The following is a 17,885-nucleotide window of genomic DNA, read 5'->3' as shown; positions in this document are numbered from 1 at the left end:
TTGAAAATATTATAACAGTATGAAAGGCTATTTTTTATTAAAAACCTGGAAAATATCTCATTTGTGGCCTGATTTGTTTTTATAAATATTTAACTTCCATTAAAACTGTTAGTGATTTGCTTGCAAAGGAAGCATTGATTCATAATGTAGCCCTGACATCTCAAATATGGTATCCGTGAGCACAACTGTGCCTACTAGGCCAAAATGTAATCTGTGCCAAGTGATTTCTAAGAAAACGAATGGATTGATTATTCTTGTGCCAAGATTTGTACACACACACACACACACACACAGAGAGAGAGAGAGAGAGAGAGAGAGAGAGAGAGAGAGAGAGAGAGAGAGAGAGAAAAGGAGGGAAGGAGGGAGGTAAGGCTGGGGACTTGCTTTCTGATTCCAGCTTTTCCATCTTTATCTGAGATTCAATCTATCCCTCACTAAAATTCAAACAGAATCTGGTGGTGAATTGATTTCTTCTTTTTTCCCACCTATTTTTCAACAGGACAATTTTAAATCAAGCCATCTGAGAATGCAGAGCAGGGAGACAAGGAAATCGTTGCTCCTGAAACTCCTTCCTTCCTTCCTTCCTTCCTTCCTTCCTTCCTTCCTTCCTTCCTTCCTTCCTTCCTTCCTTCCTTCCTTCTTCTCAATGTTTAATTTCTTTTTTTATGATATTACTTTTTCCCCCCTTCTTGTCCTCTGTTTTCTATAGAGCCAAAACCAATTGCCTTTTCAAACGACAGCATTGCATTGCAGTTTGATGAAATACAACTGGAGGTTCTCACAACTAGGAGTGTCTTGCTTATACTCTCTCTGTGTGTAGAGGGTATACACAAATTTTTGAATCAGTTTTGTCTCCTGGTGAATTGCCTAGACAAGTTCATGCAGTTTTCTTGGCACTTTCAGAAGTGATTTGCCATTCCTTTCTTCCTAGGATTGAGAGTCCTGCTCAGGATTACCCATAGGCTTTGTACTTGAGGCAAGATGAGACATCCCCCTCTCCTGATTTCTGTTGCTATAGCCACTAAACCAAACTGGCTCTGTGATACATTACATAGATAGATAGACAGACATTTTCTGTAACATCATACAGTATTGCCTTTGTGTTTTGCAAAGTAAATATATATTGATAAATTACATTAGGAAAATGCAGAAATAAAGCAAATGGGACAGAGAATAGGTGCAGGTTTTACATTTCCATTCAACTAAAAAAAAAAAGTTTCCTTCACCTTCTGGTTGAACCTTGTTGACTTTATTGGCAATCCATGGAGCATTCAGGGTAGACCTATTCCCAGTCTGAGATTATTGCAATTGTCTCTGAGATAATTCACTTGAAGTACTTTCAACAAGCCTGTTGTATCTGCTTCATTTAATATTATTTTCCCTTTTTGCTTAGTTGCCCTTGAAGAGTTTCCTCGCCCTCTTTTGTTAGTGCACTTTACTCATTAAGACGTTCTGCGGGTAATTCCATTTACTTCTGAACATGTAAACGCTTTTATATAGGGTTTTTAAATTAAACTGGAAAGGCTTGTATATTGAAAGAATATATAGAATCCTAGGAAGCTGCCTAAACTGATTACCCTGTCTTTGCACTGATCTTAATCACTGTCAGTGATTATTTTGGTAAGAATTTTTCCTAGTTGGAGATAATAGGGTTAATAACTGAGATTCTGTCTATAGAAAGTTACTGTTTATAACCCACTGTAGATTTCACTTTGCTAAGACAATATATGCATCCTTTGAATAGTACTAGGGGGTGTTAGAACAGAAAAGAAAGCACTATAGTTTAAGATGATAAATAACAGAGGCAGTTTTTAAAAACTTAGGAAACTACCTATTTGTTTTCTTATTGAACAAATAAAGCCCTAGAACAAAGTTAAAAAGAATACAGAAAGAATAGGATAGGATAGGATAGGATAGAATAGAATAGAATAGAATAGAATAGAATAGAATAGAATAGAATAGAATAGAATAGAATAGAATAGAATAGAATAGATACTTTATTTGGCCAAGTGTGATTAGACACACAAGGAATTTGTCCCTGGTGCAGAAGCTCTTAAATAAACTTTAAGATATAACTAAGGTAAGAGCATAATCTAAAGGACATCTTGCTAAGAGTCTCCACACAAGTGGAATGAGAATTATATTAAGAAATACTTAATCCCTTTGTATCTGCTTAACATTTGGAAAGGAAGAAAGAAGCTTCATGCAGAGATCTTCTCCTGGAAAACAGATAATTCTGCTGTGTTTCTATGTTGGCAATTGGGATTTATCAATAATCTCAAATCTCATATTTTAGTTCTGTCAGATCCTGATTGCAAAGAGGCAGGGTGAGAAAAAGCAGTTATCCAGTGGGCAGCCGCCTTTCTTGATGCTGCACAAATGGAAAGGGCTATGATACCCCCCCCCCAGTGATGGGATTCAAATAAGTGAACAACTGGTTCTCTGTGTGGATGCCGCTTCCAGAAGTCCATTCTGGGCCTGGGACACAAAAAATTAGCTATCGGTTCTGCTGAAATGCTGCGAACCGGCTGAATCCCACTACTGCCCCCCCTTTTTTAATCGAGATATTAGTATGGCAGGTTGCTGAGCTGAAGAATATCTTTCTAATAGTACCCAACATGATTTACTGCATTTCACTTATCTTATTCCACTGAAACCAATAAAAAATATAAGCTGAAGGAACAAATTTACTATATTTTAGGTGTTTGGAGAACTAGATTTGATTTGGAAATCCGAATCTAGTATATAGTTTTGCAGGAGATGGTGTCAACAACAGAGTCCATGACATGAATTCCAAAAACTTCAGATTTAGTCCCTGCTGTCTGCACAGTAATTAAAAAGGACCAGGTAACTACTGATAAGAAAATTTCATCTATCTGGACTTTTGGAAGGCTGAATAGATAATTGAGCCTTATAGCTTGACCCAGGATGTAGCAGTTACCTTAGTTTTTCTATAAACAGTTGATTTCACTTAAGTCTTGGAGGTCATCCAGACTAGTAATTTGAAGTGTAATCTAGCCATCACTGGCAATATAAAACATGTCTCATTAGTTATATATTGTTACAGCAGTGGCTGGAATGAGACTATAAATTATCAACCTGAAGGAGTTCATAGTTACATGCTATATATAATTGACTTTATTACTCATTCAGCATTTTTTGCATTTTTTTAGAGATTTAAACATTTACTACTAATGTGTTGGATTCAGATTGTAATACAATGCAAAATATTGCCTTTAGGATTATGCTTTTTATTCTTTTTTATAATTTGTTTAAAGAATCTAGTATTAACATGTAAACAGAAGGCCTTTGTGCTTCAGACTGGCTGTGATATGTGCGTTTTTGTTTTTTTTCCCCTTTTGTTGTTGTCAATAGAAAAGATTGATCACTGGGCTGGTGAACGTAATAGCTGTCCCAGTCAGAAAAGGAGAAAGGAAATTAGCAGGAAGATTGGTGGAAAATGATATCTGTCAAAAGAAACACTTGGAGAGCACTGAGTTTAGTAATAGGTGACTGCCGGAAAAAAGGGAACTTTGAATTTTGCCAAGGTAAGGAACAGATTTGTAATTCAACATGCTGTTTTTGAGAAGAAAAAAAATGATTTTTTTTGTCTTGTTTCTTAACTGTGTGTTTAAATCTCCTTGTTATCTTAATGTGTTTTCTACTCCTAAATTATTTAGTATCTAACATCTACTTTGGATTGTAGATGGCAAACCTAAAACAATCTATAAAAGAAAATGTTCCATTTATTTTTATCTCAAATGAGTGAAATGTCCAATTGAGGGAAAGAAGACAGATATGTATGGAATACATACACTTTGCCCCAACTGCAATTTCTTCCCCCTCAATTTTGGATTTAAAGTTCAACAGTATCCATATACAATCAGACTTTCTTTCTATGGTTTCTTTCTCTGGTTTGTTCCAGAATCCCAATTTTCAGGATATGCTAAAAGAAAAATAAAGGCCTAAATAGGGTTTTAACTACACTTTCTTGTGGAAAGAGCCACCAGATATAGTCTGAGCAGTATATCTTAGCATTCTGTTGATTTGCTTTTAAACCAAATTATAGCTAAGTATAATATCCTGATGCATTCAAAGTTTAAGTCTGGGATGTTAGGTCCGTTCCCCAAGGAACTTAAAAAGGATAAGAGACCATATGAGAGAATGTTGATCATGATTATTTAAGCTATTATTGGCTTAATTTTAAGAGCCGTGGTGGCACAGTAGTTAGAATGCAGTATTGCAGGTTAGTTCTGCCGACTGCCAGCAGTTCAATTTTCACCAGCTCAAGGTTGATTCAGCCTTCCATCGTTCTGAAGTCAGTAAAATGAGGACCTAGATTGTTAGGAGTAATGCTGACTATGTAAACCAGGAGTCCCCAATCCCGGTCTGTGGACATGCATGCAACTGGTGCGCACAAACAAGAAAGGCCCATCCATGGGATGCAGACAGCACACAAAAACACGCATCGTCCAGTCTGCGGAAAAACCTCTCCACGGAATCAGTCTCTGGTGCTCTGGTGACCTCTGCTGTAAATCACTTAGATAGGGCTGTAAAGCAGTGTGAAGCGGTGTAGAAATCTAAGTGCGATTGCTATTAATTTTAGGAAATAATTTACAAAATAAGAAAGCTAAGGTTTCTTAAGGGTCTTAAGGAGCAATTGAAACAGTTTTAAAAAATGATGCTACAAATCTGTTCTTAGAGGTAGTTCCAGTATATGGCATAGCAGTGAAGAAAGCATGAAGGCTTAAAGACTATTTATACTTAGTATATCAATATTAGATCCAATATGTGTCCACAAAATGAACAGGAATGTATTGAGTGGCAGGTGGCATATATACATGTGGAATGTTTAACACAGCATATTTCCCTTTTTACCACACATTGATGTTGTAGGTTTTCAATGTACTGTATATGAATGACTCTTTAAAACTATACATATCTACCCATTTATTCAGAAATAGATCCAGTGGTACTAACAAAGGAATTGTAGACAATGTACTTTAAGGTAGCATTAACACTGTTTTTAAATTTGGATTCATTTTATGATTTAGATGATATTTTTGTCATTCTTGCAAATATGTCTTTGAGTTACTGAATAATTCTAAAGGAATTGAAAGGGCAATAACATTTTGAATGTATGGGTTGATCTATATAAGTAGATATAAGTAGAAGAGGTATAAGGTATATCCATTACAAATGACAGTCTTGGATTTTGGAAGCAATCCATGATAAAATTTAGCTTTTTTCTGCCTTTTAGGCTACAAAGACTTCATTTGCCCATGTTGTTACAAAAATTTGTTTCAGTCAGACCAGTTCATATTAAACCTTCATCATAATTTCACTTTAGTTGACCATCCTACAAATGTTTTTTTTTTTCAAATGATGTGTATTCATAATTTGCCTTTTCACCTCAAAATATGTACGAAACATCTTGTGTATCATTCTCTAACCAGTGTTTGTCAGACGTGTTGGGACTACAACTGCCAGAATTACCAACAAGAATCTTCTCCAGCACTTATAGCTGTCTTCTTTTTTCCAAAAGCCTGACTCTTCGGGGAATATTGGCCTTCTGCCATGACATGAAACTCTTTGCAAAAGTTTTTAAACTTTTTTTTCTTTAAATCCCATTTATTTCAGGGCAAAATGAGATACATCTTTATTTCTCTTTTAGTGAATCAATATGTTTGAAAAATCTTGTGGTTTATTTAGATTGTAGTAATAAATTTCAGAAAGTTTTGAATTGAAGGTCAACAAAACCTCAGTTTTAAAAATAAATTTTGGCAACTTTCAGATCATAGATATGCCTAGATCTCCCCACAGTCTTACCACTAAAATTCAGTAGCAAACTGCTGGTTACCATGTTACATTTTTCAGTTTTATTTCTCAAAGGTTATTTCACAAAGATCCCACCATAGAAATAATTTAATGTTATTGAGGAGTGTTTGCAGGGCTGTATCAATGACCACATAATAGACCAATTCTTTTTACATACCTAGAAAGTCTAGTGTTTAATCACAGAATTGCAGGCATTATCTTGTATTTTGTACTCTGCCCTGCATGTGGCCCAGCTGATTGTGGAAGAATTTGCCTCTGACCCTTTTTTTTTTTTAATCACTGGGGAGGAGACCTAGATGTATCATTTTTCATTGGTTTTTAAAAGTTTTGTTTTGCTTTTCTTAAATGATTTTGTAGTTCAGATGTGTGACTTTAAAATCACTGTATTCTCCCCCATCAAAAATCCATTTGTCATAGTTAAGAACTAATTTTTATCCTTACCTCTGAGAAGATGTTAACTCATGAGTACAATGAACTTCTTAGCAACTTTTGAATACTAGTTTTCCAAAGCACCTTAAAATATTGTTATATATCTATTCCAGAAGTTCAAGCAAAACATAAATCAAATATAAACATCAAATTAAAACAAGAAGAAATTTAAAATAATAAATGTAGCTTATATAAAGAATAAGAATTCCTATAAAGCCAGATGAACCTTTTATTGGGGTCTAGGCAGTCCTTCTTAATTTTAACCTAGAATGACATCCACATTGAAACCTCAACAGGGTGCATTCACACCACACTAAGCCATAAATACTGACTTCCATGATTTTTTTAACTGCTGTATCTTATGCTGTATGTGTGTTCTGTGCCTAAATGAAACTAACCAGAGGGTGTTCCATAGTATGTTGTAGGTTTGTTTAAGAAAATACTATCTGGTTAATTATAACTGGAAGTATTCTGCAAAACTGATTATACTTCTATCTCAAGTTTCCCTTAAAGGAAAGTGGGATATTAATGTAATAATTAATCTAAGGTTTTTTGATATATTAATTCTATGTTCTGTGGTGATGTGTAAAAAGTAAATTAAACCTTTAAAATGAAATAGTAATAAAAGCCATTATTATGGTTATTATTTATCGATATAATGATCTTTCTCCTGAACAAGCTCAGAGATACATAATTAAATTATAACACAATGATAAAGAGCCAGTTTGGTGAGGTGGTTAAGGCATCAGACTAGAAACTGGGAGACTGGGAGTTCTAGTCCCATTTTAAGCTTGAAGCCATCTGGGTGTCCTTGGACCAGTCATGTTCTCTTAGTTCCCAGGAAATAGGCCGTGGCAAACCACTTCTGAAAATCTTGCCAAGAAAATTTCAGGGACTAGTCCAGACAGTCACCAGGAATCAATACTGACTTGCTGGCAATGCATACAATAAATAAAATTCCTATGTTAGGATTTTAATTCTCTTTATTTTCCAAATTTCTTATTATTACGCCCATATTTTGTGCCTCTCCAGGCATACTTCTATGTTTTATTCTTGTTGCCAAATATTTGTAACGCAGCATGGCTGAGAATACAAGAGCTTTATAGCTGAATAGGGATGTGAAGCTGGTTCTCTCTGATCCTTGACACAGTGTCTTTCTTATTATTTTTAAAAAGCAGGATAGAAATGGAAACCCTTCCAAGAACTGCAGTGGACAAGTAGTTTAATAGTGTAACCGTTTTATTTCGCCACTGAATAGCAAATAAGAAATAAAGCAGTCTGCTATAGACTACCTTACTTAACCGTTTTACAGGTCTTTGGAAGAAGTAATGCTGATATTTCAGGCTCGTCTCATCTCTGTTTTTCATTGGCAAGCAGATGAAATCTGATACTTAATCACACCATTGAAAGGGCAACTTCTTAAAAAATGTAAAGGAAATACATCCATTAAGCTAAACCTTGGAAGAAGGTTGCTGTATGCATTGTTTTTTCCTGACATCATTTCAAAGGCAGCATTGCTTCTCAATTTGTTTTAAAAAAATTAGCCAGTTTAAAATCAGTGGCCAAATTTCCAATCTCATAAGTGCCTACTAATGAGTAGATGCTTTTAGATAGGGACAAGCAACCTATAGATTTTGCAAAAACAGAGCAACATATTTCGCACTCTAGAGATGGGGAAGAGAAGGATTGTGTTTTAGCTTTCAAGGGCTAAAGGAAGTGTGGCTATGGGTTTTCAAACTTTTTCAGACAGTGTAACTTCTTATTTTATTTTATTTTAAAAAAAATCTTCTGGAACCCCCGATTAAGAGACAAAGCTCTAGTGACATAAAACTGGCTGTGTTCGAATGAGCTTCTTTTTTTTTTTAAATTTAGCAGACCATCAACATTTAGCAGAACCATAGTGTTTTGTGGAACCCAGTTTGAAAAATTCTGACATTGCCCAGAGGATAGGGAAAAATATTTATACTTCTTTTAAAAAAAGGTTTTTTTTAAAAAAAAAAATCTTTTAAAAAGACTTTAAGTTCATGGAAGGAAATATAAAAGGCAATTTATTCTCTGGCATGATGTATAAACTGCCCAATCTCAATGTTTCCAGATTGCTTACAAAATGATAACTACAAACTAATATGTAGTTCAAATCCCATTTTTTTCCCTCTGTTGAAGATTTTGGTCAGGTTACCTATGATTTTGCTTTTTTTTTTGCTTTTCTGTGGAATGAATTTCTAAACTTGAGACAATGGTAGAGTCTTTCTAATCAGAAGGAAATAGAAACTAAAATTTGCAGCCTCTTTTAAACAGTATACATAAACTCATCAACATGTTTGAATTTCCTTTGGTAGTATGATTCGTTTAAACATGATGATTCGTGTACATGATGTTATCCATGGTCTTAACTTTGTCTCCATGCGCTTCAGGTCTGTAGTCCACACATGCACAAGTCATCATTGACTGCAGGACATGATTATATTTATGTCCTGATTTGGACCTTCCCACCTGGAATTTAATTGAGTACCTGAAAAATAAACACACACACATACTTGACTTAATGCTTCAGAATCCCCTGCTTCCCACTTTTCTGATGCTGTTTTGGACCGGCTCACCATAGTCCTGGTCTACAATGAGAAAAAGGATTTCTCTGTAGGTTGGTTTTTCATTATTATAACATAATGCTGCTGAATTAAAAGTAATTTGCAAATTCCTTTCAGCTGAATTTAATTGGAATCAAGATTATAATATAAGTGTTTCTTCCAAATTATAAACTTTGAATGTCATTACTATATTTTTTACTTATTTTTCTCTACATCAATGTGTTTCAAAATACACCTTCTTATAAAACATACTATGTCCTGCCAAAAATATAGTTACTATAGAAGGAGTGGCAGAACCTGGAAATCGACTTAAAAGAGGGATCAGCTTAGAATCCCTACATAACTACAAGCAGACTGAGCCCAACCCCCCCTTTGAATCCTGTTGACACTTACCCAACTCCAAGAAGATTCTAATAAACAATATTTGAGAAGATTCCTGTATATACAGGTAAAACTCGAAAAATTAGAATATTGTGCAAAAGTTCATTTATTTCAGTAATGCAACTTAAAAGGTGAACCTAATATATGAGATAGACTCATTACATGCAAAGCAAGATAGTTCAAGCCGTGATGTGTCATAAGTGAGATGATTATGGCTTACAGCTCATGAAAATCCCAAATCCACAATCTCAGAAAATTAGAATATTATAAAAAGGTTCAATATTCTAGGTTCAAAGTGTCCCACTCTAATCAGCTAATTAAGCCATAACATCTGCAAAGGGTTCCTGAGCCTTTAAATGGTCTCTCAGTCTGGTTCAGTAGGAATCACAATCATGGGAAAGACTGCTGACCTGACAGTTGTGCAGAAAACCATCATTGACACCCTCCATAAGGGGAAAGCCTCAAAAGGTAATTGCAAAAGAAGTTGGATGTTCCCAAAGTGCTGTATTAAAGCACATTAATAGAAAGTTATGTGGAAGGGAAAAGTGTGGAAGAAAAAGGTGTACAAGTAGCAGGGATGACTGCAGTCTGGAGAGGATTGTCAGGAAAAGGCCATTCAAAAGTGTTGGGGACTTTCACAAGGAGTGGACTGAGGCTGGAGTCAGCACATCAAGAGCCATCATACATAGATGGCTATCCAGGACATGAGCTTCAAATGTCGTATTCCTCTTGTCAAGCTGCTCCTGAACAACAAACAATGTCAGAAGTGTCTTACCTGGGCTAAAGAAAAACAGAACTGGTCTGTTGCTCGGTGGTCCAAAGTCCTCTTTTCTGATCAGAGCAACTTTTGCATCTCATTTGGGAACCAAGGACCTAGAGTCTGGAGAAAGAATGGAGAGGCACACACTGCAAGATGCTTGAAGTCCAGTATGAAGTTTCCACAGTCTGTGTTGATTTGGGGAGCCATGTCATCTGCTGGTGTTGGTCCACTGTGCTTCATTAAGTCCAGGGTCAAGAGAAAGATGAGAGACATGAGACCGAACAATGCAGAAGAGCTGAAGGCCGCTATTGAAACATCCTGGTCTTCTATAACACCTCAGCAGTGCCACAGGCTGATAGCTTCCATGCCACACTACATTGATGCAGTAATTGCTGCAAAAGGGGCCCAAACCAAGTACTGAATAAATATGCATGCTTATACTTTTCAGAGGTCCAATATTGTTCTATGTACAATCCTTGTTTTATTGATTGCATGTAATATTCTAATTTTCTGAGATTGTGGATTTAGGGTTTTCATGAGCTGTAAGCCATAATCATCACAATTATGACACATCACGACTTGAACTATCTTGCTTTGCATGTAATGTGTCTATCTCATATATTAGGTTCACCTTTTTAAATTGCATTACTGAAATAAATGAACTTTTGCATGATATTCTAATTTTTCGAGTTTCACCTGTAGGCTGTTTAGCAATAAATCTGTTTAATTTGACCTTCACGTGTAGACCTAGTCTTTAGCACCTGATAGTTACTTAGTTCATGAAAGTAGCGCTGCTCTAAATGGGTCACCATAGAATCTTTCTCATTTTCATCACAGTTCTCCTGTGGGCTCATTAGGTTTACATTTTTTTCTTCCAAGCATTTTTTCCACAAGTGCAACATCTGTTTTTTCAGATCAACCAAGTGTTGATTGATTGGTCAGCAGGAATTGACTGACTGGCTTATTGCCAGAGTCTGATGTTGGGAATTGCGCAAGAGGGATTGGCCCAAAGTCACTCATCTGGCCTTTGTACCTAATCTAGGATTTAACTTACAGACCCCTGGTTTCTAGCCTGGAGTCTTAACCACTAGACCAACCACTAGACCAAACTATCTGTCTCATTGCATTTACATATAGGCTGAAATATTCCAATGTCATACACAGAAATTATGCCATTCAATATTTATCTTATATTTAGTCATTTTGCATGGTAATTTTACTTACAATTTGAAGAGATTTTTGATACAATTATATTGAGTAACCTCCCTTCACATATTTACTTTACAGAAATATGCAGAAACAAGAGTGAATTATGTCTTTGCTATGTCAATTGGATGTTGTCCTAGTTTTCTAAAATGTTAGTAATGAACAATAACATAGGGATAAGCAGGTATGCCCATTTATTTGTGCAATACAAAACAAAAGGATAGAACACCGAAACTGATTCAGGTTGTCAGTGTGATTAGCAAGAAAATAAGTGTGGAAAGAAAATTGCCCACATATTGTATGTATGATTTGTTAATTTAAACATTATTTTTCTAGGAGTCCAGATTATATAGCCAACCTTGCTTCGGAGAAACTGAAGTGAGTTGTATGTATTCTTGACCTCTCGTTACATCTTTGATTTATCTTGGATAGCTTGATTTTATGGCCAAGCTAAACCCAAGGCTTGTTTAATGCCAAACCATGTTTTGTTATTATCTCTAAACAAACCATAATATATCTGCCCTGGCCTGTGGTACATTATTTCTTTGTTTTAAGTATAAGCTATCCTTTTGCAAGAACAGGCACTTAATGAAATACTGAAGATCATTGATCGTGTTGGTTGAAGCTAAATGCAATTGTTTTGCAAAATATTATTCCCATATTAAAGAGTGTACATAAAATCAAGGCTTCTCAGTACAACTGATTTCTGGCTCAGAAGCAATCCATTTGTTTGTGTAAGTCAGGTTGAAATGGAACAATTAGAGAGGGGACTATTCTGTTTGACTTCCTCTCTCTGCCTATAAGAAAATGCTGGGCTAGTGGCCAAATTCAGAAATACAAACAAAATAAAATAAACACATTATATAAAACATATATTAAAAAAATAAGAGGAATTCAGCTGGAAAACAGTATTTGAAGAAAAAAGAAACATGAAACTGCTCCTTTAACTTTTTTGTTGTTCTGCTGTAGCAAACTCTGAATAGTTTGCTTCAGAATTTAAATCAAATTTTATTCAATTCAATGTTTTTTTTAAATTGATCTTTCATTATATGGGTTCACTTGACCCTTTACATAGGTAGAGCAAGGATCCCTTGGCTGTGCTTCCTGATGGTAGTTATATAGTTGGTGTTAGTATGACAATGGCTTCAGAGTGTAGGACTGTGGTGGCGAATCTATGGCACGGGTGCCATAGGTGGCACACAGAGCTGTCTATATGGGCACGCACGATGTCGCCCCAGTCCTAGGCCTTCAGCTGGGTTTTATAAAACCTTTTCGCTTTAGTTCTCTGCCGCTGTGTGGGGAAAAAAAAGGTTCAATCAATCAATTTCAGCTTCTCACAGGAAAAAAAAGATCTCGCAAAGTTGGAATTGATTGATTGAACTTCTTAGTCCCACCCAGTCTGTCATTACCACTGCAGCCACACTCACCCAATTGGCCACACTCACCCAATGGGCCATGCCCACCTGGCACTGATGATATATAAGTGGGTTTTCGGTTTCAGTTTGGGCACTTGGTCTCTAAAAGGTTCGCCATCACTGGTGTAGGACAACCTCATGTTCTTAAAGGTTTTTGATTGTAATCCCTTACTTTTAACCATGTTGTTTGACACTCCTGGAAGCTGAACCTGGAGTACATAACATAAACTTGAGTCTGGCAACTGCCTGGATATCTCTAAGCAGTTTTCTTGGCAACTTTTGCAGAAGCACACTGCCCTTTTTCTAGGATTGAGAAAAAGCCCAAAGTCACCAGCTTGCCTTCCTGTCCAAGGCAGGACTAGAATTTATACTGTTCCAGTTTCTAATCTGGTGCCTTCAACCACTACACTAAACTGGCTTTCTAATTACACAACAACTATATATAAATCAACAAATTACTATAACAGCCTTATTCATTGTCGACCTGTCAAAGTGCACAAATAAGCAATATAACATAAATAAGCTACAATTATTGGCAAAAGTTTGTGAGCTAAATTAAGACTGACATTTGGGGCGAGGTGATGGATGTTCCTTTCTTTTATATGGAGATGAGCAACGAAGGGCTTATTGTCGAAATAAAAGGATAACATGGGACAAGCATATTACCCATTATCTACCTTAATTCTTTTCATCCTTTTCTGTCAACAACTTTTCTGATCAGTTGTCTTAGAGCAGAAGAGAAGGCAATATGTGGGAACAATTGACTAAAAAGTAATCAGTGGCCCTAGGAAAATTAACATATGCTGTTGCTTCTTTTACTATTAATAATAGATTTAAAAGTAGCATAATCTTTGAATTAGGCTCAAGTGTTTATGTAGCAACTTCGTAATTGCTTTAAGTGTCCTGGTGGATTGTGATAGTTCTTAACTACAAGTCTAGCAACTCACCAGAAAATACAGTTCCGAAAGGGTTTTAAGGTTTACATGTGGAACAAGGCTTTACATTTATCTGATTCTCTATCTGTGAGTTAGTAGCTTGGTTCATAAATAAATATAGACAATTATATAAAGGATTAGAATCAGAGTAGGACAATATATGTGATACCAAAAGCCATGAGGAATTTTTGGAGATTCAGAGTACACAAGGTTTGTTTTACAGCCATAAGCCTATTTGATACCTGTAAAAAAGAAATAATGAAGATAGCTGGTGTTTTGAGTAAAACAGTACAGGTAGTACTATGGTTGTTAGTATTACTAACAACCATAGTATTTAGTGATTATTTGAAGTTACAATGACTTATTGACTTATGACCATTTTTTCATACTTACAACCATTGCAGTATCCCCATGGTCATGTGATACGAATTCAGATGCTTGGCAATTGCCATGCATTTATAATGGTTGCAATGTTCTGGGGTCATGTGATCATCTTTTGCAACCTTCTGACAAGCAAAGTGTATCAGGAAGCCAGATTCACTTAACAACCACGTTAGTTATTTAACAACTGCAGTGATTCACTTAACATCTCTGGCAAGAAAAGTCATAAAATGGAGCAAAACTCACATAGCAACTGTCTTTCTTAGCAATGGGAATTTTGGGCTCAATTGTGGTAAGTTGAGGACTACCTATACTGAAGTGTCCATAGTTTTGTGGCTGTAGTCAGTATGGAATATAAGAAATCAATTGCTTTCACTTGAGCAATTAAAAGAAACTATTACATTAAAGGTTTTCCTAGGAATCTCTTTAAGACAGACATGTCAAACTCGTGATGTCATGTGACGTCATGCAACGTATCGGGATGGTTTTGCCATTGCCGGCAATGAGGTGGGCACAGCTTCCGGATGATGCGTCCGGCCCACGGGCTGGCAGTTTGACACCCCTGCTTTAAGAGATGTTGTGACTCACCTTAATTCTACCAGTTTTGTGTTGATGCTTTTTTTTAGAATAAAATGGATTGTGTTGAGTCAAGGAGCAATACTGCATTAAGAAAAACATGACACAATGATAAGCGAACACATCTGAGTGCTTCCGTAACAACTATCTCTTGAAAATCCTACACTTATAGTGAAGTCCTATTGCAGGGTCTTCAAACTTGGCCTTTTTATGACTTGTGGACTTCAACTCCCAGAATTCCTCAGCCAGTGTGCCTGTCTGAGGAATTTTGGGAATTGAAGTCCACAAGTCATAAAAGGGCCAAGTTTGAAGACCCACTGTCCTACTGTTTTGGCTTCTTGTCCTATAAGTCTGGGCCTTTGTGTTACCATTCCATAGTTAAAGATAATATGGAATGCATGGCTTCCACATCAGGACCATAAACACCAGGATCTGTTTCATATAGTTCTTGAATGTAAGACAACTTGAATTCCCTCTAGATGTGAAAGAACTGATTTCCTTGTGCTCAATTCCAGAGTATGTGCTCAATTCCAGAGTATGTGCTCAATTCCAGAGGCTGGTGAATCTAAATTTTGATCCAGATTGGAATTCCAAAGGCTTATGAAGGTGTTACTTTATACATCTTACCTTTTGATTGTTTTGTGTGAATATTGCTGCTCAATTTTTTCTTTTTAGGAGAGATTGCTAGGTTGTTATTTGTAATTTCTAGACTATTTATTAATAGGTCTAATAATTGAGCAGGGGAAAACTTGTCCATATATTAGAAAGGGTAGTAGCAGAAACTTCAGAAATGATGTCTGAAGGCATGTGGATGATCAGAGCAGGATCTTTAAGATGTTTAATCTTATGTTCATTAAAATGAGTACTGCATGGGAAATACCTCAGCTTAGAAAATTGTTCATTTCCAACTTGTGTTTGATTTGTCTCTTTTATAAATAAAGCAAACATAAATAGAGTATCATCAATCTCCAACGCTTTTCCATCAAAGGAAGCAAAATCTCATAGCAGTGGCCTTGCAGCTTAGTGCTACTTAGAACAAGTAGGGAATAAAACATAACGTATCTTCAAAACAGTTAGAAATTGCCTTTAAAATATTTATACCTTTTAAAAGAAATATGTTAACCAGTAGGATGATGTTATGTAGGTGAAGGGAGAAAAGAGCCTTAGTTTATAAAATGAATATATATTGTAATTTATTCTACTTCTCTTTGGAGACATATTTGGCCGTATGTGTGTGCATGAGAGAGCAAGCATTTTTCTTGGTAATATAGTAATAGTCTGATACCATTAATAGGCTTTGCCTCACACAGAGTTCTGAGTATATTGTACCACTGCTCAGTGATCCAGGCCAGTGTGAGGCATGAAATCAATTTATTTGAATCTCTTTGCCTCTATAGGAATTTGGCAGCATGTCAGTTGTTTTCATTTAATGTTCTTTGTGTTGAACATGGACAAGCGAGCTTGCTTTTGTACTGCTCCTCTCTTGTCTTTCAGCCTGTGTTCTATACAACAAATTCTTGAGACAAAGCAGAATGTTACTTACTTTTTAATTTTAAAAAATGTTTTATTTCACATGGCATTTTAAACAGTAGGAAATTAGATCAATTTCAAAGCCTTCCTGGTCTTTGCTTCTGTGTTGCTTGCCAGCCATGTGTTCTGCATCAAACAATTCAAACATCTCTGTATGGATAGAAGTAAATTTGAGATAGATAGATAGATAGATAGATAGATAGATAGATAGATAGATAGATAGATAGATAGATAGATAGATAGATGATAGATAGATAGATAGATAGATAGATAGATAGATAGATAGATAGATAGATAGATAGATAGATAGATAGATAGGCGGGCAGGCAGGCAGACAGGCAGGCAGGCAGGCGAGAAAGGGACTTGAAACAAAAAAGAAAGGGAAATTCTGTATTCTGTTCATTCCTAATTGTCTTTTAAATTATTGTTCCTACGATATATCTCTGGTTATGATAAAGTTTAACTAATTAAGGAGGCAGATATTTTTCAAAAAGTCATGATGGCATCCATTAAAGTTAACATGATCTCCTGGCAACCATATTTCTGTTCAAATATGGATGACCACCAGGTGGCAGCAAAGGGATACTGAGAACTCTAATTTTTTTGTATCAGCACATAATCATCCAGATTTTTGCAACCCAGATCACTCTAATCATTTCTTTTTTACATATTATTTACTCTTTACATATTTAGATTTAAAAGAGCTAATTTATTTCCAGTTGATGCAATGTTTCCTCACGTGTCTATTTTATAAAAGAAAAAAACAGTTTATAAAGCTGCTTACTCAGAACAATTATGGAAAAGACTAGCAATATTTGCTTCAGTGAATGAAGAGTTGTGTGTGCCTATGTCACTCAGAGAATACACATATCTAGAAGATTATGTTGACGCTTCAGGCAGTTCTTGCGGAAGTTGATATGTAGAAGTTTGGAGCCACTGCACTGGCTGAGCCTTGTACTTTCAAGCCCCTGTTTCCTTGTTTAATTACCTGAAGAGCAAACATGCAATCTGGAAGCCTGTGAAAGTCCAGTATCTCTCGCTGCAGGTTGTTGCTCTGATATCCTGGAAAGGCAACCCTGTCAATGTACTAACGTCAGGGCAGGTTCCTGACAGTCGGCTATCTCTGTTGGGCTTTAGTTCCTTTCATTCAGGAGGCATTGTATACAAGAGGGCTTGGTCAGGAATATGAGGTTCCTGCCGGTGCTGTTCTCCCAGTGCTGACAACTCTGGCAGAAAGGCCAAATGTTTTTTTCTTTCGAAAGGGGAAAAGAATTGGCTCTGGTTATGCTTTCCTTTTATAATTTTTGGCCTTGGTGTATTGCTGACCTCTACTACAACATCACAGCACGTTGGCTACTTGGCTTCTCAATCTGAAGTATTCTTTTTTAGTTTAGTTGATGCTAGTTTAATCAATTCTTCTAATCCTGCAGGAAAAGCCATAGTGCCATGTAAAAGATTTTTCCTCCTGCTATTAAATAAATACAACAAATCCATATTGAGGTAGTGTAGATCTTTGTTAGATTCTGACTTCACTGTATCTTAAAAGTGGGCTGTACATTTATTAAAGGTTACAAGTGTTTATTACTCTATTATGCCATAGACAAACCACAGATGCCGTACTGTAAAATTATAATTAACGTCCATATATAAAAACTGAATATTTTTCATGAAAGAGGATGCAGTACTGTACAATAGAGAGGAGCAGGAGAATGTTTTAACATTTTTTGTGTATTTTTAAATGTTTGCTAATAGTGGAACTATTGAGCTATATGTGCAAGAGGGAAAGTGAAACATTTAATAATCTTTTAGTAAGTACAGTATATATGAGAATCATGTAAGACTAAGA

General features: G+C 35.9%; 1 protein-coding gene across 4 annotated transcripts in view; it reads left to right on the top strand.

Annotated features, from left to right (window-relative positions):
• Nucleotides 1–17,885, top strand: part of RUNX1T1 (RUNX1 partner transcriptional co-repressor 1) — a 175,259-nt gene that overhangs the window by 23,311 nt on the left and 134,063 nt on the right. For 2 of the 4 annotated variants that reach the window (XM_039353958.1, XM_039353961.1), the window contains exon 2: nt 3,376–3,548. The exons of 1 other annotated variant lie outside the window; for it this stretch is intronic. In XM_039353958.1, coding sequence (XP_039209892.1) covers nt 3,461–3,548 — 88 coding nt within the window. In that variant the 5' untranslated portion in view covers nt 3,376–3,460. Of the gene's footprint in view, nt 1–3,375; nt 3,549–17,885 lie in introns of those variants that run through there. One more of the 4 variants, XM_039353959.1, reaches the window with a different exon arrangement.

Source organism: Crotalus tigris, unplaced genomic scaffold (assembly GCF_016545835.1).
Source record: "Crotalus tigris isolate CLP2741 ecotype Arizona unplaced genomic scaffold, ASM1654583v1 scf7180000018541.849907, whole genome shotgun sequence".
Lineage (NCBI taxonomy): Eukaryota > Metazoa > Chordata > Lepidosauria > Squamata > Viperidae > Crotalus > Crotalus tigris.
The sequence above is the reverse complement of the archived record's forward strand: the minus strand, read 5'-3'. Positions and strand labels throughout refer to the sequence as shown.